Here is a 25,038-nt window from a genome sequence, read left to right as displayed (position 1 = left end):
GGAAGGAGAGAGAGGGGAGAATGGGGGAGGGAGAAGGGGTGGGGGAGGGAGAGCAGGGAGGGGGAGGAGAGGGAGAGTGGGGGGAGGGGGAGAGTGGGGGGAGGGGAGAGAGTGCGGGGAGGGGAGGCAGAAAGCGCCCCTGCTTGGAGTCAACGCCGAGTCAGCACAGTTCTGAGCAGTTCCTTTTCCTGGTTACTTTCAGTCAGAGAAGCCGAGAAGCCGTGACTCACACGAGTTGGGCCCATCAGAACTCTCCTGCCTTCTCTAGAACTTTCCGGACTACCATTTGACAAGAGCTCCCCTGAAGGTGCCAGTCCTTGCTGGGTGCCATATCGGTCCCGTGCCCAAATGGCCACCCATGTGTGAGGCCTAACAGTTGGCATGGCAACCCTCCCCCACTTCCTCGTACCTTCCAATATATATATATTCACTGATCCTGAACCGCCCTCAAAGGCACTGGGGTCGGAGATGGGGTCACGATCCCATAGCCCTAAACCTTTGGCCTGTTTGGGTGCAGGAATTTACCCCAAGATGCCGGAAGATTCCTGTGCCCCGATACAAATACCTTCAGGTGAGGAGGGGAAACGTCAGCAAAATAAGTAAAACCCTGAGCCTGGTTCCTCACCCAGTGTAACACAATGTACAAGTTACAGCACGGAAACAGTCCCTTCAGCCCAAGTAGTCCGCGTCGGTGTTTACCCGTCACACGGCATATAGTCCATAATAGGCAGTCCCTTGGAATCGAGGAAGACTTGCTTTCACTCTTAGAATGAATGCTTAGGTAGCCGAATAGTCCAATATGAGAGCCACAGTCCCTATCATTGGTGGGACTGATAGTCGTTGAGGTTAAGGGAGAGTGGGACAGGTTTGCCGCACGCTCCTTCCGCTGCCTGCGCTTGTTTTCTGCATGCTCTCGGCGATGAGACTCGAGGTGCTCAGCGTCCTCTCGGATGCACTTCCTCCACTTAGGGCGGTCTTTGGCCAGGGACTCCCAGGTGTCGGTGGGGATATTGCACTTTATCAGGGAGTGGCAGTGCTGGGGGAGTGCTGCACTGTCGGAGGTGCCGTCTTTCAGATGAGACGTTAAACCGAGGCCCCGACTTGCTCTCTCAGGTGTATGTAAACGACCCTCGGCACTATTTCGAAGAAGAGCACGGGAGTTATCCCCGGTGTTCTGGGCCAATATTTATCCCTCAATCAACATCACAAAAACAAGTTATCTGGTCACTATCACATTGCTGTTTGTGGGAGCTTGCTGTGCGCAAATTGGCTGCCACGTTTCCCACATTACAACAGTGACTGCTCTCCAAAAGTAGTTCATTGACTAAAGCGTTTTATGACGTCCGGTGGTTGTGAAAGGCGCTATATAAATGCAAGTCTTTCTTTCTGGATGTGAATTGCACAGGCACACAACTCTCTTGGTCAAGAGGTTTCTCCCAGCCTCTGTTCTGAATCCTTGAAGCTAGCAGCCGAGGGGTTAACCTCTTGCTAAGGGAGCTGATTGCTCAACCAGCGCAAGCTGGAACCAGCGGAGCAGGTCATAGGTCCCGCAGCACAAATAGCACAGCATAGGGCTCCTTTACATTCAGCTGGCAGCCGCTGAGGAAGTGAGGCAACATCCTTTCTGAACAGGCTCTTTGTTGGCTGAGGTATCATGTGAGAGATTTATACGGGAGGGAGGGACTACCCTCGTCCAATAGCAATGCCAAGCCGCACCGCCATGTGACTGCTCTAGGGAAGAGGGATAAAAGACTCCGGAGTTCATCACTTCCATCACAGGATTGAGCAAGCAGTCGGGAATCGATCGGAGAATCGGGAGAAAGAAACAAACAGCATGGGTTCCGCAACAGATACAGGAAACAACACGGGTTCAGACAGGTAGGGGGACAGCAGCTCGGCCCGTCCCTGATCCCGGAGTTAGACCCGTCTCTGATCCCGGAGTTAGACCCGTCTCTGATCCCGGAGTTAGACCCGTCCCTGATCCCGGAGTTAGACCCGTCTCTGATCCCGGAGTTAGACCCGTCTCTGACCCCGCAGTTAGACCCGTCTCTGATCCCGGAGTTAGACCCGTCTCTGATCCCGGAGTTAGACCCGTCTCTGATCCCGGAGTTAGACCCGTCTCTGATCCCGGAGTTAGACCCGACTCTGATTCCAGAGTTAGACCCGTCCCTGATCCCGGAGTTAGACCCGTCTCTGATCCCGGAGTTAGACCCGTCTCTGATCCCGGAGTTAGACCCGTCTCTGATCCCGGAGTTAGACCCGTCTCTGATCCTGGAGTTAGACCCGTCCCTGATACGGAGTTCGACCGGTCGGTCTCTGATCCCGGAGTTAGACCCGTCTCTGATCCCAGAGTTAGACCCGTCTCTGATCCCGGAGTTAGACCGGTCTCTGATCCCGGAGTTAGACTGGTCTCTGATCCCGGAGTTAGACCATAGACCCGTCTCTGATCCCGGAGTTAAACCCGTCTCTGATCCCGGAGTTAGACCCGTCTCTGATCCCGGAGTTAGACCTGTCCCTGATCCCGGAGTTCGACCGGTCGGTCTCTGATCCCGGAGTTAGACCCGTCTCTGATCCCGGAGTTAGACCCGTCTCTGATCCCGGAGTTAGACCGGTCTCTGATCCCGGAGTTAGACTGGTCTCTGATCCCGGAGTTAGACCGGTCTCTGATCCTGGAGTTAGACCCGTTCCTGATCCCGGAGTTAGACCCGTCCCTGATCCCGGAGTTAGACCGGTCTCTGATCCTGGAGTTAGACCGGTCTCTGATCCCGGAGTTAGACCCGTCTCTGAACCCGGAGTTAGAGCGGTCTCTGATCCCGGAGTTAGACCTGTCTCTGATCCCGGAGTTAGACCCGTCTCTGATCCTGGAGTTAGACCCGTCCCTGATCCCGGAGTTAGACCAGTCTCTGATCCCGGAGTTAGACCAGTCTCTGATCCCGGAGTTAGACCAGTCCCTGATCCCGGAGTTAAACCAGTCTCTGATCCCGGAGTTAGACCCGTCCCTGATCCTGTAGTTAGACCCGTCTCTGATCCCGGAGTTAGACCTGTCTCTGATCCCGGAGTTAGAGCGGTCTCTGATCCCGGAGTTAGACCTGTCTCTGATCCCGGAGTTAGACCGGTCTCTGATCCCGGAGTTAGACCTGTCTCTGATCCCGGAGTTAGACCCGTCTCTGATCCTGGAGTTAGACCCGTCCCTGATCCCGGAGTTAGACCAGTCTCTGATCCCGGAGTTAGACCAGTCTCTGATCCCGGAGTTAGACCTGTCCCTGATCCCGGAGTTAAACCAGTCTCTGATCCCGGAGTTAGACCCGTCCCTGATCCTGTAGTTAGACCCGTCTCTGATCCCGGAGTTAGACCTGTCTCTGATCCCGGAGTTAGAGCGGTCTCTGATCCCGGAGTTAGACCTGTCTCTGATCCCGGAGTTAGACCGGTCTCTGATCCCGGAGTTAGACCCGTCCCTGACCCTGGAGTTAGACCTGTCTCTGATCCCGTAGTTAGACCCGTTCCTGATCCTGGAGTTAGACCGGTCTCTGATCCCGGAGTTAGACCGGTCTCTGATCCCGGAGTTAGACCGGTGTCTGATCCCGGAGCTGGACCCATCTCTGATCCCGGAGTTGGACCAGTCTCTGATCCCGGAGTTAGACCAGTCTCTGATCCCGGAGTTAGACCCGTCCCTGATCCTGTAGTTAGACCCGTCTCTGATCCCGGAGTTAGACCCGTCTCTGATCCCGGAGTTAGAGCGGTCTCTTATCCCAGAGTTAGACCTGTCTCTGATCCCGGAGTTAGATCCGTCCCTGTTCCTGGAGTTAGACCCGTCCCTGATCCTGGAGTTAGACAGGTCTCTGATCCCGGAGTTAGACCAGTCTCTGATCCCAGAGCTGGACCCGTCCCTGATCCTGGAGTTAGAGCGGTCTCTGATCTCGGAGTTAGACCCGTCCCTGTTCCTGGAGTTAGACCCGTCCCTGATCCTGGAGTTAGACAGGTCTCTGATCCCGGAGTTAGACCAGTCTCTGATCCCAGAGCTGGACCCGTCTCTGATCCCGGAGTTAGACACGTCTCTGATCTCGGAGTTAGACCGGTCTCTGATCCAGAAATTAGACCCGTCTCTGATCCTGGAGTTAGACCGGTCTCTGATCCCGGAGTCAGACCCGTCTCTGATCCTGGAGTTAGACCCGTCCCTGATCCCGGAGTTAGACCAGTCTCTGATCCCGGAGTTAGACCAGTCTCTGATCCCGGAGTTAGACCTGTCCCTGATCCCGGAGTTAAACCAGTCTCTGATCCCGGAGTTAGACCCGTCCCTGATCCTGTAGTTAGACCCGTCTCTGATCCCGGAGTTAGACCTGTCTCTGATCCCGGAGTTAGAGCGGTCTCTGATCCCGGAGTTAGACCTGTCTCTGATCCCGGAGTTAGACCGGTCTCTGATCCCGGAGTTAGACCCGTCCCTGACCCTGGAGTTAGACCTGTCTCTGATCCCGTAGTTAGACCCGTCCCTGATCCCGGAGTTCGACCGGTCGGTTTCTGATCCCGGAGTTAGACCCGTCTCTGATCCCAGAGTTAGACCCGTCTCTGATCCCGGAGTTAGACAGGTCTCTGATCCCGGAGTTAAACCAGTCTCTGATCCCGGAGTTAGACCCGTCCCTGATCCTGTAGTTAGACCCGTCTCTGATCCCGGAGTTAGACCCGTCCCTGACCCTGGAGTTAGACCTGTCTCTGATCCCGTAGTTAGACCCGTCCCTGATCCCGGAGTTCGACCGGTCGGTCTCTGATCCCGGAGTTAGACCCGTCTCTGATCCCTGAGTTAGACTGGTCTCTGATCCCGGAGTTAGACCGGTCTCTGATCCTGGAGTTAGACCCGTTCCTGATCCCGGAGTTAGACCCGTCCCTGATCCCGGAGTTAGACCGGTCTCTGATCCTGGAGTTAGACCGGTCTCTGATCCCGGAGTTAGACCCGTCTCTGAACCCAGAGTTAGAGCGGTCTCTGATCCCGGAGTTAGACCTGTCTCTGATCCCGGAGTTAGACCCGTCTCTGATCCTGGAGTTAGACCCGTCCCTGATCCCGGAGTTAGACCAGTCTCTGATCCCGGAGTTAGACCAGTCTCTGATCCCGGAGTTAGACCTGTCCCTGATCCCGGAGTTAAACCAGTCTCTGATCCCGGAGTTAGACCCGTCCCTGATCCTGTAGTTAGACCCGTCTCTGATCCCGGAGTTAGACCTGTCTCTGATCCCGGAGTTAGAGCGGTCTCTGATCCCGGAGTTAGACCTGTCTCTGATCCCGGAGTTAGACCGGTCTCTGATCCCGGAGTTAGACCTGTCTCTGATCCCGGAGTTAGACCCGTCTCTGATCCCGGAGTTAGACCCGTCTCTGATCCCGGAGTTAGACCCGTCTCTGATCCTGGAGTTAGACCCGTCCCTGATACGGAGTTCGACCGGTCGGTCTCTGATCCCGGAGTTAGACCCGTCTCTGATCCCAGAGTTAGACCCGTCTCTGATCCCGGAGTTAGACCGGTCTCTGATCCCGGAGTTAGACTGGTCTCTGATCCCGGAGTTAGACCATAGACCCGTCTCTGATCCCGGAGTTAAACCCGTCTCTGATCCCGGAGTTAGACCCGTCTCTGATCCCGGAGTTAGACCCGTCCCTGATCCCGGAGTTCGACCGGTCGGTCTCTGATCCCGGAGTTAGACCGGTCTCTGATCCCGGAGTTAGACTGGTCTCTGATCCCGGAGTTAGACCGGTCTCTGATCCTGGAGTTAGACCCGTTCCTGATCCCGGAGTTAGACCCGTCCCTGATCCCGGAGTTAGACCGGTCTCTGATCCTGGAGTTAGACCGGTCTCTGATCCCGGAGTTAGACCCGTCTCTGAACCCGGAGTTAGAGCGGTCTCTGATCCCGGAGTTAGACCTGTCTCTGATCCCGGAGTTAGACCCGTCTCTGATCCTGGAGTTAGACCCGTCCCTGATCCCGGAGTTAGACCAGTCTCTGATCCCGGAGTTAGACCAGTCTCTGATCCCGGAGTTAGACCTGTCCCTGATCCCGGAGTTAAACCAGTCTCTGATCCCGGAGTTAGACCCGTCCCTGATCCTGTAGTTAGACCCGTCTCTGATCCCGGAGTTAGACCTGTCTCTGATCCCGGAGTTAGAGCGGTCTCTGATCCCGGAGTTAGACCTGTCTCTGATCCCGGAGTTAGACCGGTCTCTGATCCCGGAGTTAGACCTGTCTCTGATCCCGGAGTTAGACCCGTCTCTGATCCTGGAGTTAGACCCGTCCCTGATCCCGGAGTTAGACCAGTCTCTGATCCCGGAGTTAGACCAGTCTCTGATCCCGGAGTTAGACCTGTCCCTGATCCCGGAGTTAAACCAGTCTCTGATCCCGGAGTTAGACCCGTCCCTGATCCTGTAGTTAGACCCGTCTCTGATCCCGGAGTTAGACCTGTCTCTGATCCCGGAGTTAGAGCGGTCTCTGATCCCGGAGTTAGACCCGTCCCTGACCCTGGAGTTAGACCTGTCTCTGATCCCGTAGTTAGACCCGTCCCTGATCCCGGAGTTCGACCGGTCGGTCTCTGATCCCGGAGTTAGACCCGTCTCTGATCCCAGAGTTAGACCCGTCTCTGATCCCGGAGTTAGACAGGTCTCTGATCCCGGAGTTAAACCAGTCTCTGATCCCGGAGTTAGACCCGTCCCTGATCCTGTAGTTAGACCCGTCTCTGATCCCGGAGTTAGACCTGTCTCTGATCCCGGAGTTAGAGCGGTCTCTGATCCCGGAGTTAGACCTGTCTCTGATCCCGGAGTTAGACCGGTCTCTGATCCCGGAGTTAGACCCGTCCCTGACCCTGGAGTTAGACCTGTCTCTGATCCCGTAGTTAGACCCGTCCCTGATCCCGGAGTTCGACCGGTCGGTCTCTGATCCCGGAGTTAGACCCGTCTCTGATCCCAGAGTTAGACCCGTCTCTGATCCCGGAGTTAGACTGGTCTCTGATCCCTGAGTTAGACTGGTCTCTGATCCCGGAGTTAGACCGGTCTCTGATCCTGGAGTTAGACCCGTTCCTGATCCCGGAGTTAGACCCGTCCCTGATCCCGGAGTTAGACCGGTCTCTGATCCTGGAGTTAGACCGGTCTCTGATCCCGGAGTTAGACCCGTCTCTGAACCCGGAGTTAGAGCGGTCTCTGATCCCGGAGTTAGACCTGTCTCTGATCCCGGAGTTAGACCCGTCTCTGATCCTGGAGTTAGACCCGTCCCTGAACACGGAGTTAGACCAGTCTCTGATCCCGGAGTTAGACCAGTCTCTGATCCCGGAGTTAGACCTGTCCCTGATCCCGGAGTTAAACCAGTCTCTGATCCCGGAGTTAGACCCGTCCCTGATCCTGTAGTTAGACCCGTCTCTGATCCCGGAGTAAGACCTGTCTCTGATCCCGGAGTTAGAGCGGTCTCTGATCCCGGAGTTAGACCTGTCTCTGATCCCGGAGTTAGACCGGTCTCTGATCCCGGAGTTAGACCTGTCTCTGATCCCGGAGTTAGACCCGTCTCTGATCCTGGAGTTAGACCCGTCCCTGATCCCGGAGTTAGACCAGTCTCTGATCCCGGAGTTAGACCAGTCTCTGATCCCGGAGTTAGACCTGTCCCTGATCCCGGAGTTAAACCAGTCTCTGATCCCGGAGTTAGACCCGTCCCTGATCCTGTAGTTAGACCCGTCTCTGATCCCGGAGTTAGACCTGTCTCTGATCCCGGAGTTAGAGCGGTCTCTGATCCCGGAGTTAGACCTGTCTCTGATCCCGGAGTTAGACCGGTCTCTGATCCCGGAGTTAGACCCGTCCCTGACCCTGGAGTTAGACCTGTCTCTGATCCCGTAGTTAGACCCGTTCCTGATCCTGGAGTTAGACCGGTCTCTGATCCCGGAGTTAGACCGGTCTCTGATCCCGGAGTTAGACCGGTGTCTGATCCCGGAGCTGGACCCATCTCTGATCCCGGAGTTGGACCAGTCTCTGATCCCGGAGTTAGACCAGTCTCTGATCCCGGAGTTAGACCCGTCCCTGATCCTGTAGTTAGACCCGTCTCTGATCCCGGAGTTAGACCCGTCTCTGATCCCGGAGTTAGAGCGGTCTCTTATCCCGGAGTTAGACCTGTCTCTGATCCCGGAGTTAGATCCGTCCCTGTTCCTGGAGTTAGACCCGTCCCTGATCCTGGAGTTAGACAGGTCTCTGATCCCGGAGTTAGACCAGTCTCTGATCCCAGAGCTGGACCCGTCCCTGATCCTGGAGTTAGAGCGGTCTCTGATCTCGGAGTTAGACCCGTCCCTGTTCCTGGAGTTAGACCCGTCCCTGATCCTGGAGTTAGACAGGTCTCTGATCCCGGAGTTAGACCAGTCTCTGATCCCAGAGCTGGACCCGTCTCTGATCCCGGAGTTAGACACGTCTCTGATCTCGGAGTTAGACCGGTCTCTGATCCAGAAATTAGACCCGTCTCTGATCCTGGAGTTAGACCGGTCTCTGATCCCGGAGTCAGACTGGTCTCTGATCCCGGAATTAGACCGATCTCTGAAGCAGGGAGTTGCCCTTGCCCCCATGAGATCCACATGACCCTGTAAGATGCCCGTGAGTTAGGTAGGGCCTAATGGCCCAGGGTTCCCTCCCCTGATCGCTACCGTTGCTGTGAGTAGACGTGGGGTGAGGGGATTGTTAGAATCCGCCATGATGCTCACCACAGTTGAATGTCTGGGCTCACACGTAAACAATGGCCACATGGCTGAGATTGTAGTGGGTGCCTGTGGAATCGTAGCCCAACAGCGGTTTCTCTGGCAGCGCGCAGTCTACGCACGCTCCGCGACATCTAATCGCACCCTGCTTTTCCCAGAACCCTGCCCAGCTAACCGTGCTCTTTGACCTCTTGTTGTCTCAGTGTGATGCCCTTCACAGTGGAAGAGCCTGACAACACTCATCGGCGAGACGCCCGCACAGGGGATTGGGCCGTTGAGGGTGTAATGGGGGATCTGGCGGGGGCTTCGTGTGTGTGTTTGAGGTGTGGCTGCTGCAGTGCGGCTCGCTGGAGCCAAACTAACCCTGCCCTTTGACCTCTCTGTCCCAGCATGCCTGACGACCTCTCAGAAGCACTGAAGCTGGCCACGAAGGATGTCCACGAGCTGGCCGAAAACTCCGAGTTCATGAGAAACTTCCAGAAGGGTCTGGTCACGCGGGAGCAGTTTACGGTAAGGCTCCCACCTCGTGCACTTTATTCAACCAAGGACATGCGAGCCAAAGCAGTGTCCGAGCCGGAGGGAGCAAAGGCTGGGGATCTCCTAAAATCCACCGATATATCTACCTTTCTATCTACAGATTACCTACCTTGTATTCATCATCATCAGCATAGGCAGTCCCTCGGAATCGAGAAAGACTCGCTCCCACTCTTAAAATTAGTCCTTACGTGGCTGTACAGTTCAATACGAGAGCCACAGTCCCTGTCACAGGTGGGATAGATAGTCGTTGAGGGAAAGGGTGGGTGGGACTGGTTTGCCGCACGCTCCTTCCGCTGCCTGCGCTTGGTTTCTGCGCGCTCTTGGCGACGAGACTCGAGGTGCTCAGCGCCCTCCCGGATACACTTCCTCCACTTGGGGCGGTCTCAACTGTCACATGTCAGATCTCTCCTAATAATAGAACCACAGTATCACACAGCACAGAAGGAGGCCATTCAGCCCCTCGTGCCTGTGCCGGCTCTTTGAAAGAGCGATCCGATTAGTCCCGCTCCCGCCCCCCCCCCCCCCCGTCCCGCTCTTTCCCCACAGCCCTGTGAATTTCCTCCCCTTCAAATATTTATCCAAAGTTACAATTGAATCTGCTTCCGCCATCCTTTCAGGCAGCGCATTGCGGATCATACATCTGTCGATTTGTGCTTCCTGGCAGGTGATATTCCCTGAGCGATCTTGTGCATAGCCCACACTCCCTCTCCCAGTTCTGTCGTGATAGGAATTACGAGATGATAAATGACTAAAGAAAAAAAGACTTGGATTTATATAGTGCCTTTCACGACCACCGGACGTCTCAAAGCGCTTTACAGCCAATGAAGTACTTTTGGAGTGTGGTCACTGTTGTAATGTGGGGGACGCGGCAGCCAATCGGCACACAGCAAGCTCCCACAGACAGTAATGTGACCAGGTCATCTGATTTTCTTATGTTAATTGTGGGATAAATATTGGCCAGAGAACTCCCCTGCTCTTCTTCGAAATAGTGCCGTGGGATCTTTTACACCCACCTGAGAGAGCAGACGGGGCCTCGGTTTAACGTCTCATCTGAAAGTTGGCACCTCCGACAGTGCGGCACTCCCTCATCACTGTTCGAATCAGCAGGCGGGACCTGTCACCCTCCGTGCCCTCAGTACCCTCGCTCTCAGTGCCCTCACCCTCAGTACCCTCACCCTCAGTGCTCTCACTCTGTACCCTCATCCTCAGTGCCCTCAGTACCTTCGTCCTAAGTACCCTCGCCCTCAGTGCCCTCACTCTCAGTGCCCTCGCCCTCAGTTCCCTCGCCCTCAGTGCCCTCGCCATTAGTGCCCTCGCCCTCTATCCTCGCCCTCAGTACCCTTGTCCTCTATCCTTGCCCTCAGTACTCTCGCCCTCTATCCTCACCCTCAGTGCCATCGCCCTCAGTGCCCTCGCCCTCTATCCTCATCCTCAGTACCCTCAACCTCTATACTCACCCTCTATCATCGCCCTCAGTGCCCTCGCCCTCTATCCCCATCCTCAGTACCCTCAACCTCTATACTCACCCTCTATCCTCGCCCTCAGTGCCCTCGCCCTCTATCCTCATCCTCAGTACCCTCAACCTCTATACTCACCCTCTATCATCGCCCTCAGTGCCCTCGCCCTCTATCCTCATCCTCAGCACCCTCAACCTCTATACTCACCCTCTATCCTCGCCCTCAGTACCCTCGCCCTCTATCCTCGTCCTCAGTACCCTCACCCTCTATCCTTGCCCTCTATCCTCGCCCTCAGTACCCTCACCCTCAGTACCCTAGCATTCAGTGCCTTTGCCCTCTATCCTTGCCCTCAGTACCCTCACCCTCAGTGCCCTCGCCAACAGTACCCTCGCCCTCAGTGCCCTTGCCCTCTACCCTTACCCTCAGTGCCCTCGCCATCAGTACCCTCGCCCTCGGTACCCTCACCCTCAGTACCCTCGCCCTCAGTACCCTCGCCCTCAGTGCCCTTGTCCTCTACCCTCGCCCTCAGTGCCCTCGCCCTCAGTACCCTCGCCCTCAGTACCCTCGCCCTCAACCCTCGCCCTCAGTGCCCTCGCCCTCAGTACCCTCGCCCTCGGTACCTCGCCATGTTGTTGCTGTAGCGGTGAGCTGAGCCAAGCCCCACTCACGGCCCTCTTGCCTTTCCTCCCTCCCCCAGCTGTTACTGGACTCTCTGTACTTCATCTACACGGCCCTGGAGGAGGAGATCGAGAGGAACAAGGACCACCCGGCCTTCGCCCCCGTCTACTTCCCCTCGGAGCTGCACCGGACGGAGGCCTTGGCGGCGGACCTGGAATACTTCCACGGGCCGGGCTGGAGGGACCGCATCGAGTGCCCGCAGGCCACGGGGAAGTACGTGTCGCGGATCCAGCGGGTGGGGCGGAGCGAGCCCGAGCTCCTGGTCGCCCATGCCTACATCAGGTACCTGGGCGACCTGTCGGGGGGGCAGGTGCTGAAGAAGGTGGCCCAGAAGGCCTTGAAGCTGCCGAACACGGGCCAAGGGGTCGCTTTCTTCAGCTTTGACCGGGTCACCAATGCCACCAAGTTCAAGCAGCTGTACCGCTCGCGCATGAACACGCTGGACGCCGACCGAGAGACGCGGCAACGGATCCTGGGAGAGGCGAACCGGGCCTTCCAGCTCAACGTGGAGGTAAGGGAAAGATGCTCAATCAATTTTGTGTTGATTGTTTTTGTATCATGTGATCTCACAAGGCTATGTTTCGTTTCTGATGCTCCCTCAACCAAGGTACTGAGGCCGCCTCGGCCTTCATCCTGAGGCCTTGCTACTGAGATAATTCAGCCTTGGTCCTAATACAGCCAAACCCTAGTCCAGAGGCTTCTTCAGCCTGGTTGCTAGGGTCAATTTGGCCTTGAGCCTGAGGCCGCTTCGGCCTTGCTCCTGAGGCTCGCCTAGGCTTGGTCCTAAGGCGGGTTTCTTTCTTCTTCCTCGGCCCTCAAACTGTAACATATGCACCTGTGAGTATGCTCAGAGGATTGTAGAGCTGTTGATCTTTGGGCACCTTGTGCGAGGGGAGTGTGCAGGTCGGAAGGCCTCCTTGTGGGACTGCTCCTAAGCATGGCTAAGGTGGCCATCAACTGGTCCAGGCAGCGGGCGGTCGAGGGGGTCGTTCAGCCCGACTGTCTGCCTCTCTTCCACGGTTACATCCGAGCCAGGGTGCCTTTGGAGATGGAGCACGCGGTGTCCACCGGTACGCTCGCGGCCTTCCATGAGAGTTGGACGCCGGAGGGACTGGCGTGCATCATCACCCCCCGGCAACATTATTTTAATTTGATTTGTTTAACAGTCCAAAGTTTAATTTGTTAATTTTGTCAGTTCTATTGGCCCTCTAGTAGGGGGGGCACTTGATTTATAGTTTTGCACCAAAATAGTTGTAGAGCTGTTGAGGTGGGAGTGGCTTAGCCAGTCACATGATGTTCACAAGACTCAATAAAACCCCAGCCAGTTGAGAGGATCTACGATGAGGCAGGTGGTTGTGAGCCTAGTGGATGAACCGATAATGTGTAGTGTGATTATTAAACCTTTTGCTATTAAACCAACTAGTTCTTAATAACAATGTGTTGCTATGAATTCTTAAGCAAAGTACCCATGAAGCAAATACATCACACAAACTACTCATGGTTTTATTTCCGCTGCAGGTCTTTGAAGAGCTGCAGCAGCTGGGAGCTGTGAGCAAGAGCAACGGGGACCTCAGGAGTGACAGGTAGGATCTTTGTGGCAGGGTTTGAAACCTATACGTACCAGTCCTGCAGCTTTGTACCACAGGCACGTTCATGGCAGATTAGATGACAAGTAAAGCTTCCTCTACACTGCCCAATAGCGTGCCTCAGCCCCAGCCTCAGAAACTCTCCCTCTCAAGCTGGAAAGTGCACAGATGTGGAGATACAGTCAGTAACACAGGGCGCTGGGGGAGAGGGGTTACTGAGTGACAGTGTGAGGGAGCTCGATTAACATCAGTACAAGATACAGTCAGTAACACAGGGCGCTGGGGGAGTGGGATTACTGAGTGACAGTGTGAGGGAGCTGGATTAACATCAGTACAGATACAGTCAGTAACACAGGGCGCTGGGGGAGAGGGGTTACTGAGTGACAGAGTGAGGGAGCTGGATTAACATCAGTATAGATACAGTCAGTAACACAGGGCGCTGGGGGAGAGGGGTTACTGAGTGACAGTATGAGAGAGCTGGATTAACATCAGTATAGATACAGTCAGTAACACAGGGCGCTGGGGGAGAGGGGTTACTGAGTGACAGTGTGAGAGAGCTGGATTAACATCAGTAGAGATACAGTCAGTAACACAGGGCGCTGGGGGAGAGGGGTTACTGAGTGACAGAGTGAGGGAGCTGGATTAAGATCAGTATAGATACAGTCAGTAACACAGGGCGCTGGGGGAGAGGGGTTACTGAGTGACAGTGTGAGAGAGCTGGATTAACATCAGTAGAGATACAGTCAGTAACACAGGGCGCTGGGGGAGAGGGGTTACTGAGTGACAGTGTGAGAGAGCTGGATTAACATCAGTATATCCTTCCTTCGGTAATCAGAAACTTCCTATATCAATTTGATCAGATTACATTTGGTCCCCCTGTCAGTAATAAGTTAACAAATAGCCAATGTGTCCATAGGAGATCGCTCACTGGTGTTGAAGGCAGAAAATGTTCTTCCTAATATTCAGGTGAATAAGAGCGTATGCCATTCATACTGATGAGGAACATTAGCACATAGGAAATGCTAGTTGAAAAAAGGACCGAGGTTATCTGATTCGCCATCTATCACCCTGGTAGTCGTGCGATACAATGATAGTGAAGTTATTGACTAATAGCAATGGATCTGTATCAAGTAGTCTACAACAAAATGGAGCTTGGAGTGCATGTCCGCAGATCCCTGAAGGTAGCAGGCCAGGCAGATAAGGTAGTTAAGAAGGCATACGGAATACTTGCCTTTATTAGCCGAGGCATAAAATACAAGAGCAGGGAGGTTATGCTTAAACTGTATAAAACATTAGTTAGGCCACAGCTAGAGTACTGCGTGCCACCACATCACAGGAAAGATGTGATTGCACGAGAGAGGGTACAGAGGAGATTTACGAGGATGTTGCCTGGACTGGAGAATTTTAGCTATGAGGAAAGATTGGATAGGCTGGGTCTGTTTTCTTTGGAACAGAGGAGGCTGAGGGGAGACCTTATTGAGGTGTATGAAATTATGAGGGGCCTAGGTGAACGGATAGGAAGGACCTATTTGCCTTAGCAGAAGGGTCAACGCCCAGGGGGCATAGATTTAAAGTAATTGGTAGGAGGTTTAGAGGGGATTTGAGGAGAAATGTGGGAAAGTGGGATTAGGCTGGAAAGCTCTTTGTCGGTCGGTGCGGACACGATGGGCCAAAATGGCCTCATTCCGTGCTGTAAATTTCCATGATACTATGATTCCATGAACAGACCCGGGGCGGAGAGCTTTGGGTACCATAGGTCCAACGTCACCTGTTCCTACTGAGCACGCTACACTTCCCACATGTCCTGTGGGATTGGGAGAGGCCTGGCAACAGGTCATAGAACGATAGGATTTTACAGCACGGAAGAAAGCTATTCAGCCCATTGCACTTTGGCGGGTCTCTGAATGAGCTATCCCCTTCCCTGTTCATTCTTTTCTTTGTCAAATGCTTATCCACTTTCCCTTAGAAAGGATATATTGGCCTTGGGAGGTGTGCTGCCCAAATTCACCAGAATACTACCAGGACCACGTGGAGCGATTACATAAACTAGGCTTGTATCCCCTGGAATAGAGAAAGTTAAGGAGTGATTTGATTGAGGTTTTAGGATTTTCAACGAAATTGGAACTCCACATTTGCACTGCATACAGTTTCGGTCACCATATTATAAAAAGGATATAGAGGCACTGGAGAGGGTGCAGAGAAGATTTACAAGGATGATACAAGAAATGTGAGGGTAGACATATCAGGAAAGGATGAATAATAGGCTGGGTCTCTTTTCTCTTGAAAAAAGAAGGCTGAGAGATCTTTAAAATTATGAAAGGTTTTGATAGGGTGGCTACAGAGAGACTGTTTCCACTTGTGGGGAAGAGCATAACTAGAGGCCATCGATATAAGATAGTCACCAAGAAATCCAATGGGGAATTCAGAAGAAACTTCTTTACCCAGTGAGTGGTGAGAATGTGGAACTCGCTGCCACAGGGAGTGGTTGAGGCGAATAGTATCGATGCATTTAAGAGGAGGCTAGACAAGCATATGAGGGAGAAGGGAATAGAGGGTTATGCTGATAGATTTAGATGAGGAAAGACGGGAGGAGGCTCGAGTGGAGCATAAACACCAACATGGACTGGTTAGGCCGAATGGCCTGTTTCTGTGCTGTATATCCGATGTAATCCTGTGTGATGAGGTAGAGAGAGAGAAACATTTTCCGCTGGTGGGGGAGTCTAGAACAAGGGGACACCACCTTAAAATCAGAGCCAGGCCATTCAGGAGAGAAACATTTCTATACGCAAAGGGTCATAGAAGTGTGAAAGTCCCATAAATGATACTAAGCAGTAGATGCTAGCTCATTTAATCATTTTAAATCTGAGAGTGATAGATTTTTTTTGCCAGCCAAGGGTATTGAGGGATAAGGACCCAAGGGTGGTGGATGGAGTTAGGATACAGATCAGCCATGATCTCATGGAATGACGGAACAGGCTCGAGGGGCTGAATATCCGACTCATGTTCCTACCATCCTAAAAGCTATAATGGATTTTGCATCCACCACTGTTTCTGTGAGGGCTTTCCATGAACCAACAACATGAGTAATTATATACTGCAATTATACAGGGCCTTGGTGAGACCGCACTTGGAGCAGTGTGCACAGTTTTGGTCTCCTTACCTAAGGAAGGATATACTTGCCATAGAGGGAGTGCAACGAAGGTTCACCAGACTGATTCCTGGGTTGAGGGAATTGTCCTATGAGGAGAGATTGAGTAGACTAGGCCGATATTCTCTAGAGTTTAGAAGAATGAGAGGTGATTGCATTGAAACATACAAAATTCTTACAGGGCTTGACAGGGTCGATGCAGGGAGGATGTTTCCCCTGACTGGGGAGTCTAGAACCAGGGGTCACAGTCTCAGAATAAGGGGTCGGCCATTTAGGACTGAGATGAGGAGAAACTTCTTCACTCAGGGGTTGGTGAATCTTTGGAATTCTCTACTCCAGAGGGCTATGGAGGCTCAGTATATTCAAGAATGAGATCGATAGATTTTTGGATATTGAGGAATCAAGGGATATGGGGATAGTGCGGGAAAGTGGAGTTGAGGCAGATGATCAGCCATGATCTCATTGAATGGCGGAGCAGGCTCGATGGGCCCAATGGCCTACTCCTGCTCCTAATTCTTATGTTCTTATGTTCTTAGTAGAGATACAGTCAGTAACACAGGGCGCTGGGGGAGAGGGGTTACTGAGTGACAGTGTGAGAGAGCTGGATTAACATCAGTAGAGATACAGTCAGTAACACAGGGCACTGGGGGAGGATTTACTATCTGAGCTGGTAAGTATCTGGAGGGTGGCACATCCCAATGGAACTGCATCCCATCGAGAGTCAGCACCTGCAGGAGAGGGCAGGACAGTAAAGAACCGTTCCTTGGGTCCTTCCCCATGGGAGTCTGCGGCCAACAACAGAGAAAACGTGCGTGGGAGAGGAGCAGGAGGAGGGACTTCCTCAACACTGGTTCCAAATCAGTCACTGGGAGGGGACTGAGGAGCATCCTGTGGGAACCCTGCGGGGAAAAGGCTGGTCTGATAGCGCTGTCCAAAGGGACAGAGATTGTCCGCGGAGAGTGACCCCCCCCCCCCGCAAGGATAAATAGTGCTCGGTCCCTTTAAGACGCTCATGAGCTCCCTCTGGTGGTGAGGCGGTAAAAGCAGCCTGTGGCTGAGCTGTAACAACATCGGTTGGGGGAGTTGTAATTGGCCTCAGTGCCCTGGGCTGTGCCGCTCCCGGAGACACCGCGCACCGCCTGCAGACATCAGGCCCGGGCTCAGTGTGATGCCCTCCAGAATCAAAGAGCCTACCGACACTCACCGTTGAGACTCACGCGCGGCGGATTGGGCCGTTGAGGGGGCGGTGGGCAAGCTGTGTGTGTGTGTTTGCGGGGGTTGGGGGCTGGGTGTCTTTTTGAATAAGAGGCACGGCCCGTACATGCTGCAATGCGGCTCGCTGGAGCCAAACTAACCCTGCCCTTTGACCCCTCTGTCACAGCATGCCTGACGACCTATCAGAAGCTCTGAAGCTGGCCACGAAGGATGTCCACGAGCTGGCCGAAAACTCCGAGTTCATGAGAAACTTCCAGAAGGGTCTGGTCACGCGGGAGCAGTTTACGGTAAATCGCGGGGTCGCAGTTGTGTCCATTTATATCTGTACGTTGAGCTGAGCCCCAAGCCCCACTCACGGCCCTCTTGCCTTTCCTCCCTCCCCCAGCTGTTACTGGACTCTCTGTACTTCATCTACGCGGCCCTGGAGGAGGAGATCGAGAGGAACAAGGACCACCCAGCCTTCGCCCCCGTTTACTTCCCCTCGGAGCTGCACCGGACGGAGGCCTTGGCGGCGGACCTGGAATACTTCCACGGGCCGGGCTGGAGGGACCGCATCGAGTGCCCGCAGGCCACGGGGAAGTACGTGTCGCGGATCCAGCAGGTGGGGCGGAGCGAGCCCGAGCTCCTGGTCGCCCATGCCTACATCAGGTACCTGGGCGACCTGTCGGGGGGGCAGGTGCTGAAGAAGGTGGCCCAGAAGGCCTTGAAGCTGCCGAGCACGGGCCAAGGGGTCGCTTTCTTCAGCTTTGACCGGGTCACCAACGCCACCAAGTTCAAGCAGCTGTACCGTTCGCGCATGAACACGCTGGACGCTGACCGAGAGACGCGGCAACGGATCCTGGGAGAGGCGAACCGGGCCTTCCAGCTCAACGTGGAGGTAAGGGAAAGACCCTAAGTGCCGAGTAACCGGTAACCATAGAAACATAGAAAATAGGAGCAGTAGTAGGCCATTCGGCCCTTTGACTCTGCACCGCCATTCAATATGATCAGCTGATCCTCTATCTCAGCACCATATTCCCGCTGTTTCCCCATACCCCTTTTATTTCTAGCAATCTATCTATCCCCCTCTTAAATATATTCAGTGACTTGGCCGCCACAGCCTTCTGTGGTAGAGAATTCCACAGGTTCACCACCCTCGGAGTGAAAACATTTCTCCTCATCTCGGTCCTGAATTTCCTACCCCGTATCCTGAGACTGTGACCCCTTGCTCTAGACTTCCCAGCCCGGGGAAACATCCTCCCCACATCCAGTCTGTCCAACCCCGTCAGAATTTTATACGTTTCAATGAGATCTCCTCTCATTCTTCTAAACTCTAGAATACAGACCTAATCGACCCAATCTCTCATCATCAGACAGTGCTGCCATCCCAGGAATCAGTCTGGTGAACCTTCATTGCACTCCCTCTATGGCAAGTATATCCTTTCTTAGGTAAGGAGACCAAAACTGCACACAATACTCCAGGTGTGGTCTCACCAAGGCCCTGTATGTACAACTGTTGCTTCCATATCCACGGCATTCCTTCATGTGAGCTGGCTTAAAGATAGAGTGGTTAAAGAAGGCATACGGAATGCTTGCCTTTATTAACCGAGGCATAGAATACAAGAACAGGATACAAGATTTACGAGGACTGGAGAATTTTAGCTATGAGGAAAGATTGGATGGGCTGGGTTTGTTTTCTTTGGAACAGAGGAGGCTGAGGGGAGACCTCATTGAGGTGTATAAAATTGTGAGGGGCCTAGATAAAGTGGTTAGGAAGGATCTATTTCCCATAGCAGCGTGGTCAACAACCAGGGGGCATAGATTTAAAGTAATTGGTAGAAGGTTTTGAGGGAAAATTTCTTCACACAGAGGGCGGTGGGGGTCTGGAACTCACTGCCTGAAAGGGTGGTAGAGGCAGAAACATTCACCACATTAAAAAAGTACTTGGATGTGCACTTGAAGTGCTATAACCTACAGGGCTACGGACCAAGAGCAGGAAAGTGGGATTAGGCTGGATAGCTCTTTGTCGGCCAGCAAAAACATGATGGGCCGAACTGGACTCCTTCCGTGCTGTAAATTTCTGTGGTTCTATGAAAGACTGGTAGGGGGCTGATTAATGGTCTGACGGGGGCATTCTTGCTGTTTTGGTATCGCCGTGCTCTTCCATTGGGGAACAATGTGAAGCAAGAATTCGTGGGTCATGACGTAAACGTGCCTTCCATGGCTGGAACCGTCCTTCTCCCAGCCGACGGATGTGAGGAGGAGTTAGTCAGATAAGGCAGGAGGGTTTTATGGGGTCCCACAACCCATACAATGAGCAGCCATCCATCAGAGACCAGTATCCCACTGGAAGTCAGCCCGGAATTCCAAGCCTGAGCTCCATAGTCATCCCTCGCTGCCCCGCTCAATGTTCTCCCCTCTGACACTGTCTCTCGATGCATGAGAACATAAGAAATAGGAGCCATTCGGCCCCTCGAGCCTGCTCCGCCATTTAATAAGATCATGGCTGATCTGATCTTGGCCTCAACTCCACTTCACTGCCTGCTCCCCAAAACCCTCGACTTCCTTATCCTTCAAAACTCCTGATGCGGGGTACAGTTCCCCGGGTGTCAGTGTATCCACCAGTGCCTTGCCCAAGTGGGCCATCGTGAGCCCAGACAGTGGAAGGAGGCACAGGGCCAAGCCTGATTCTGTTTCGGGCCCAGACACAGGCCTCCCAGCATTCAGGAGCAGGAATGTTTCCCTCCCAAGCCCAGGAGCACTGGGATCATTGGAAGCCCCTTCACTGCTGCCGAGCCAGGAGCGGCAAACCTAGCCGAGTCTGGGGATCCGAGCCGGGTCTTCCTGGACTGGGCGTCTCGCCGTTTCACACTGGGACCCGCTGACTCAGCAACTCGCGCCCTCTGGTCATTGATAGAGTCAACCTTCCGTGATAAAAAACTCTCTCTTCACTCTTTCCTGCAGCTCTTCAACGAACTCCAAGAGTTGAGCTCAGGATCGGAGAAAAACAGTGCGGTGCTCGGGAGCGGGAGCAAGATCCGGAAACGCACCATCGCTCAGGGTAAGGGAAGTGTGACTGGGAGGGAGTGACTGGGAGGGAATGACTGGGAGGGTGTGACTGGGAGGGAGTGACTGGGAGGGAATGACTGGGAGGGTGTGACTGGGAGGGTGTGACTGGGAGGGTGTGACTGGGAGGGAGTGACTGGGAGGGAGTGACTGGAAGGGAGTGACTGGGAGGGTGTGACTGGGAGGGAGTGACTGAGAGGGAGTGACTGGGAGGGTGTGACTGGGAGGGTGTGACTGGGAGGGAGTGACTGGGAGGGAGTGACTGGGAGGGAATGACTGGGAGGGCGTGACTGGAAGGGAGTGACTGGGAGGGTGTGACTGGGAGGGAGTGACTGGGAGGGAGTGACTGGGAGGGAGTGACTGGGAGGGAGTGACTGGGAGGGAGTGACTGGGAGAGCATGAGTAGACGTTGGGACTGGGAGGACATGACTGGATGGTGGGACTGGGACGGCGTGACTGTGACAGTGTGAGTGGGTCGGGTGGGGTCCACACGTGCCCAGGTTAGTGGGTTGCTGTCGGGTAAACCCGGATATGTGCAAGCAACTTCCCACCTGCAGAAGGATCGGCCACTAATACACGGAGCACGATGGCCTGTCCACACTGAGCAATTACTATGTGGATGTAAGGAGGCACTCGGAGCCTCGGAGGCAACACACCGACCGATGCATCAGCTACAACTAGTGGCCAGTCCCAATCGACCAATGACATTCATCTGTTTACTTCACAGGACAATCAGTTCCTACAGGAACCAATCAGGACCTGCCAACGCAGCCAAGTGATTCGCTAACGTACAGTTCAGCCCTGCGATTCGCTCTCCTCTTCGGTTTAGCAGCAGCGTCGCTAGCTATTGGATGGTACCTGTTGTGAGAATACTGAACAATGTGATATGCGCAGGGTTTCGGCCCAACCACCTCTCCTACATTTCTGTACCTGCAGCACTAACCGAATTTCATCAGATGTCAGCCAGTAGCTCCGAGGGCAGCACTCTCGCCTCAGAGTCAGAAGGTCATGGGCTCAAGTCCCACTCCAGAGACTTGAGCCCATAAACCAGTGCGGCACCGAGGGAGTGCTGCACTGTCGGAGGTGCCATCTTTCGGATGAGACGTTAAACCCAGGCCTCTCAGGCGGATGTAAAAGATCCCACGGCACTATTTCAAAGACGAGCAGGGGAGTTATCCCCGGTGTCCGAGCCAATATTCATCCCTCAACCAATACCACTAAAGCAGATTGTCTGTTTGTGAGAGCTGTGCGCAAATTGGCTGCCGCGTTTCCCACATTACAACAGTGACCACCCTTCAAAATGCACTTCATTGGCTGTAAAGCGCTTTGGGACGTTCTGAAGTCGTGAAAGGCGCTAAAGAAATGCAAATTTGTTTTTCTTCTTAAAAGTTGCATGGTGTCCCTGGGACCTGCTCTGTCCCGTACACGTGAGCTGTTCCTGAATGATCCTGTGTAGCTGCGGAGTTCGTGGAGCTGTGTCCCTCTGCTCCTGTCCAGGGGGCTTGTTTACTCACAGTTTTGTTGCCACAGTATGTGACACGGGTCTCACCTTTGCACTGTGTATCAGGTGCTGGATACAAATACTCAGGGAAGGGAACATCGGAACAGGAGAAAGCCATTCATCCCTCAAACCGGTTCAGCCTTTCAGTTAGATCATGGCTGATCTGTACCTCAACCCCATTTACCCGCCTTGGCTCCAGATTCCTTCATACTCTTACCTAACAAAAATCTATTGATCTCAATTATTATATTCAGTGCGACAGTGCTGCAGTGAGTGAGAGCGCCCACTTTCGTCACCCCACCATCGGCGGCCATGCCTTCAGCTGCCGAGCTCTGCCATTCCCTCCCTAAACCTCTCTACCTCTCTCGCCTCCTTTTAAGACCCTCCTTAAAACCTACCTTTTTGATCATCTGTCACAAAGGCACTATACAAAATGCACTTGTTGTTGTTACGTGTCAGCTGTGACTCAGTGGGCGGCACCCTCGCCTCTGAGTCAGAAGGTCGTGGGTTCAAATCCCACTCCAGCGACTTGAGCACATAAATCTGAGCTGACACTCCAGTGCAGTGCTGAGGGAGTGCTGCACTGTCGGAGGTGCTGATTTCCAGATGAGATGATAAACCGAGAGCCTGTCCGCGTAAAAGATCCCATGGCACTATTCGAAGAAGAGCAGGGGAGTTATCCCCAGTGTCCTGGCCAATATTTATCCCTCAAGCAATGTCACTAAAACAGATTATCTGGTCATTCTCACATTGCTGTTTGTGGGAGCTTGCTGTGCGCAAATTGGCTGTAAAATGTCCTACATTATAACAGTGACTATACTTCAAAAGTACTTCATTGGCTGTAAAGTGCTTTGAGACGTCCGGTGGTCGTGAAAGGCGCTATATAAATGCAAGTCTTTTTCTTTTCTTTGATGGCACAGACACTGAGGCCCCGCTGTTTCTATCAGGTATATGAAACTTTTGTCAATTTATTTTGTTCTGCTCATTACTAAAAAAAACAGATAATTTGATTCATCGCGCTGTTTGTGGGATCTTGCTGTGCGCACATTGGCTGCAACTTTCCCTACATTACAACCGTGACTGCACTTCAGAAGTATTTCATTGGCTGCAGGGGACTTGGGGATGTCCCAAGCTTGTGAAAGATGCTTTATAAATGCAAGTTTTTTCCTATTTTTGTTGGATTGTGTGTGTATATATATATGTATGTATTTGTACAAATTGTTTTCCAACCATTGCAATCCAAACTAATGCATTTGAATTAAAATCTATACTGATTTCAGATTGTTGTACCTCGTTTGTAGCAATGGCTGGAATAACAGAAGTGTGTCTGATCCTGAGAGCTGAGTGGGGAAACTCGGGAGCGGCCAGATCTTTTAACTCCCACGTTTGGTCCCTGGTCTGTGCTGATCTCAGTCAGTGCTATCATGGGGTGGCACTGGGACTAAAGACAGCAGTGGGGGGGTAACTGCGTGTGGTTGGGCACCAGGCTTGGCATCAGATGTCACGCCATTCGCAGTTGAAGAGCAATGGGCACTTGGGCACTGTGCCAGAGAGTCGCGGATGCTTCTACCCACCCAGCCATCAGTGGAGCAGGTGGGCACAGATTGTACCATCGCAGAGAAGGTGCAGCTAGTGCCTGGGTGGAAGGGATTTATAATAATAGACCTGGCTTCGATGGGAGAGTTTGGGGACGGGAGGGATGGGCTTCGATGGGAGAGTTAGGGGACGGGAGGGATGGGCTTCAATGGGAGAGTTAGGGGACTGGAGGGATGGGCTTCGATGGGAGAGTTAGGGGACTGGAGGGATGGGCTTCGATGGGAGAGTTAGGGGACTGGAGGGATGGGCTTCGATGGGAGAGTTAGGGGACTGGAGGGATGGGCTTCGATGGGAGAGTTAGGGGACTGGAAGGATGGGCTTCGATGGGAGAGTTAGGGTACTGGAGGGATGGGCTTCAATGGGAAAGTTAGGGGACGGGAGGGATGGGCTTCGATGGGAGAGTTGGGGACGGGAGGGATGGGAGAGTTAGGATACGGGAGGGATGGGCTTCGATGGGAGGGTTGGGGTATTAGAGAGATGGGAGAGTTAGGGGACGGGAGGGATGGGCTTCAATGGGAAAGTTAGGGGACGGGAGGGATGGGCTTCGATCGGAAAGTTAGGGGACTGGAAGGATGGGCTTTGATGGAAGAGTTATGGTATTAGAGGGATGGGCTTCGATAGTAGAGTAAGGGTACTGAAGGGATGGGCTCCAATGGGAGAGTTAGGGTATTAGAGGGATGGGAGAGTTAGGGGACTGAAGGGATGGGCTTCAATGGGAGGGTTAGGGTATTAGAGGGATTGGCTTCGATGGGAGATTTAGGGGACGGGAGGGATGGGCTTCGATGGGAGAGTTAGGGGACGGGAGGGATGGGCTCCGATGGGAGAGTTAGGGGACGGGAGAGATGGGCTTCGATGGGAAAGTTAGGGGACGGGAGAGATGGGCTTGGATGGGAGAGTTAGGGTACTGGAGGGATGGGCTTCGATGGGAGAGTTAGGGGACGGGAGAGATGGGCTTCGATAGGAAAGTTAGGGGACGGGAGGGATGAGTTTCGATGGGAGAGTTAGTGGACTGGACAGATGGGCTCCAATGGGAGAGTTAGCGTACTAGAGGGATGGGAGAGTTAGGGGACGGGAGGGATGGGCTTTAATGGAAGAGTTAGGGGACTGGAAGGATGGGCTTCGATGGATGAGTTAGGGTACTGGAGGGATGGGAGAGTTAGGGTACTCGAGGGATGGACTTCGATGGGAGAGTTGGGGACGGGAGGGATGGGAGAGTTAGGATACGGGAGGGATGGGCTTCGATGGGAGGGTTAGGGTATTAGAGGGATGGGAGAGTTAGGGGACGGGAGGGATGGGCTTCAATGGGAAAGTTAGGGGACGGGAGGGATGGGTTTCGATCGGAAAGTTAGGGGACTGGAAGGATGGGAGAGTTAGGGTACTGGAAGGATGGGTTTCGATGGGAGAGTTAGGGTACTGGAGGGTTGGGCTTTGATGAGAGAGTTAGGGGACTGGAGGGATGGGAGAGTTAGGGTATTAGAGGGATGGGCTTCGATGGGAGAGTTAGGACACTGGAGGGATGGGCTTTGATGGGAGAGTTAGAGTACTGGAGGGATGGGCTCCGATGGGAGAGTTAGGGTACTGGAGGGATGGGC

The 25,038-nt window shown here is 53.6% G+C and overlaps 1 protein-coding gene across 2 annotated transcripts in view; it reads left to right on the top strand.

Moving 5' to 3' along the window:
* Positions 1 to 23,129, top strand: part of LOC139229932 (heme oxygenase 1-like) — an 84,445-nt gene extending 61,316 nt beyond the window's left edge. The window contains exons 1-8 of one of the 2 annotated variants that reach the window (XM_070861577.1): positions 1,621 to 1,878; positions 9,073 to 9,193; positions 11,375 to 11,866; positions 12,874 to 12,938; positions 17,471 to 17,591; positions 17,690 to 18,181; positions 20,248 to 20,344; positions 21,077 to 23,129. In XM_070861577.1, the coding sequence (XP_070717678.1) occupies positions 1,835 to 1,878; positions 9,073 to 9,193; positions 11,375 to 11,866; positions 12,874 to 12,938; positions 17,471 to 17,591; positions 17,690 to 18,181; positions 20,248 to 20,344; positions 21,077 to 21,216 (1,572 nt within the window). In that variant the 5' untranslated portion in view covers positions 1,621 to 1,834 and the 3' untranslated portion in view covers positions 21,217 to 23,129. Of the gene's footprint in view, positions 1 to 1,620; positions 1,879 to 9,072; positions 9,194 to 11,374; positions 11,867 to 12,873; positions 12,939 to 17,470; positions 17,592 to 17,689; positions 18,182 to 20,247; positions 20,345 to 21,076 lie in introns of those variants that run through there. The other variant, XM_070861576.1, reaches the window with a different exon arrangement.
* Positions 23,130 to 25,038: the final 1,909 nt, after the last annotated feature.

Source organism: Pristiophorus japonicus, chromosome 19 (assembly GCF_044704955.1).
Source record: "Pristiophorus japonicus isolate sPriJap1 chromosome 19, sPriJap1.hap1, whole genome shotgun sequence".
Taxonomy (NCBI): domain Eukaryota; kingdom Metazoa; phylum Chordata; class Chondrichthyes; family Pristiophoridae; genus Pristiophorus; species Pristiophorus japonicus.
Note: the sequence above shows the minus strand (reverse complement) of the source record. Positions and strands in the feature narration are given on the sequence as shown.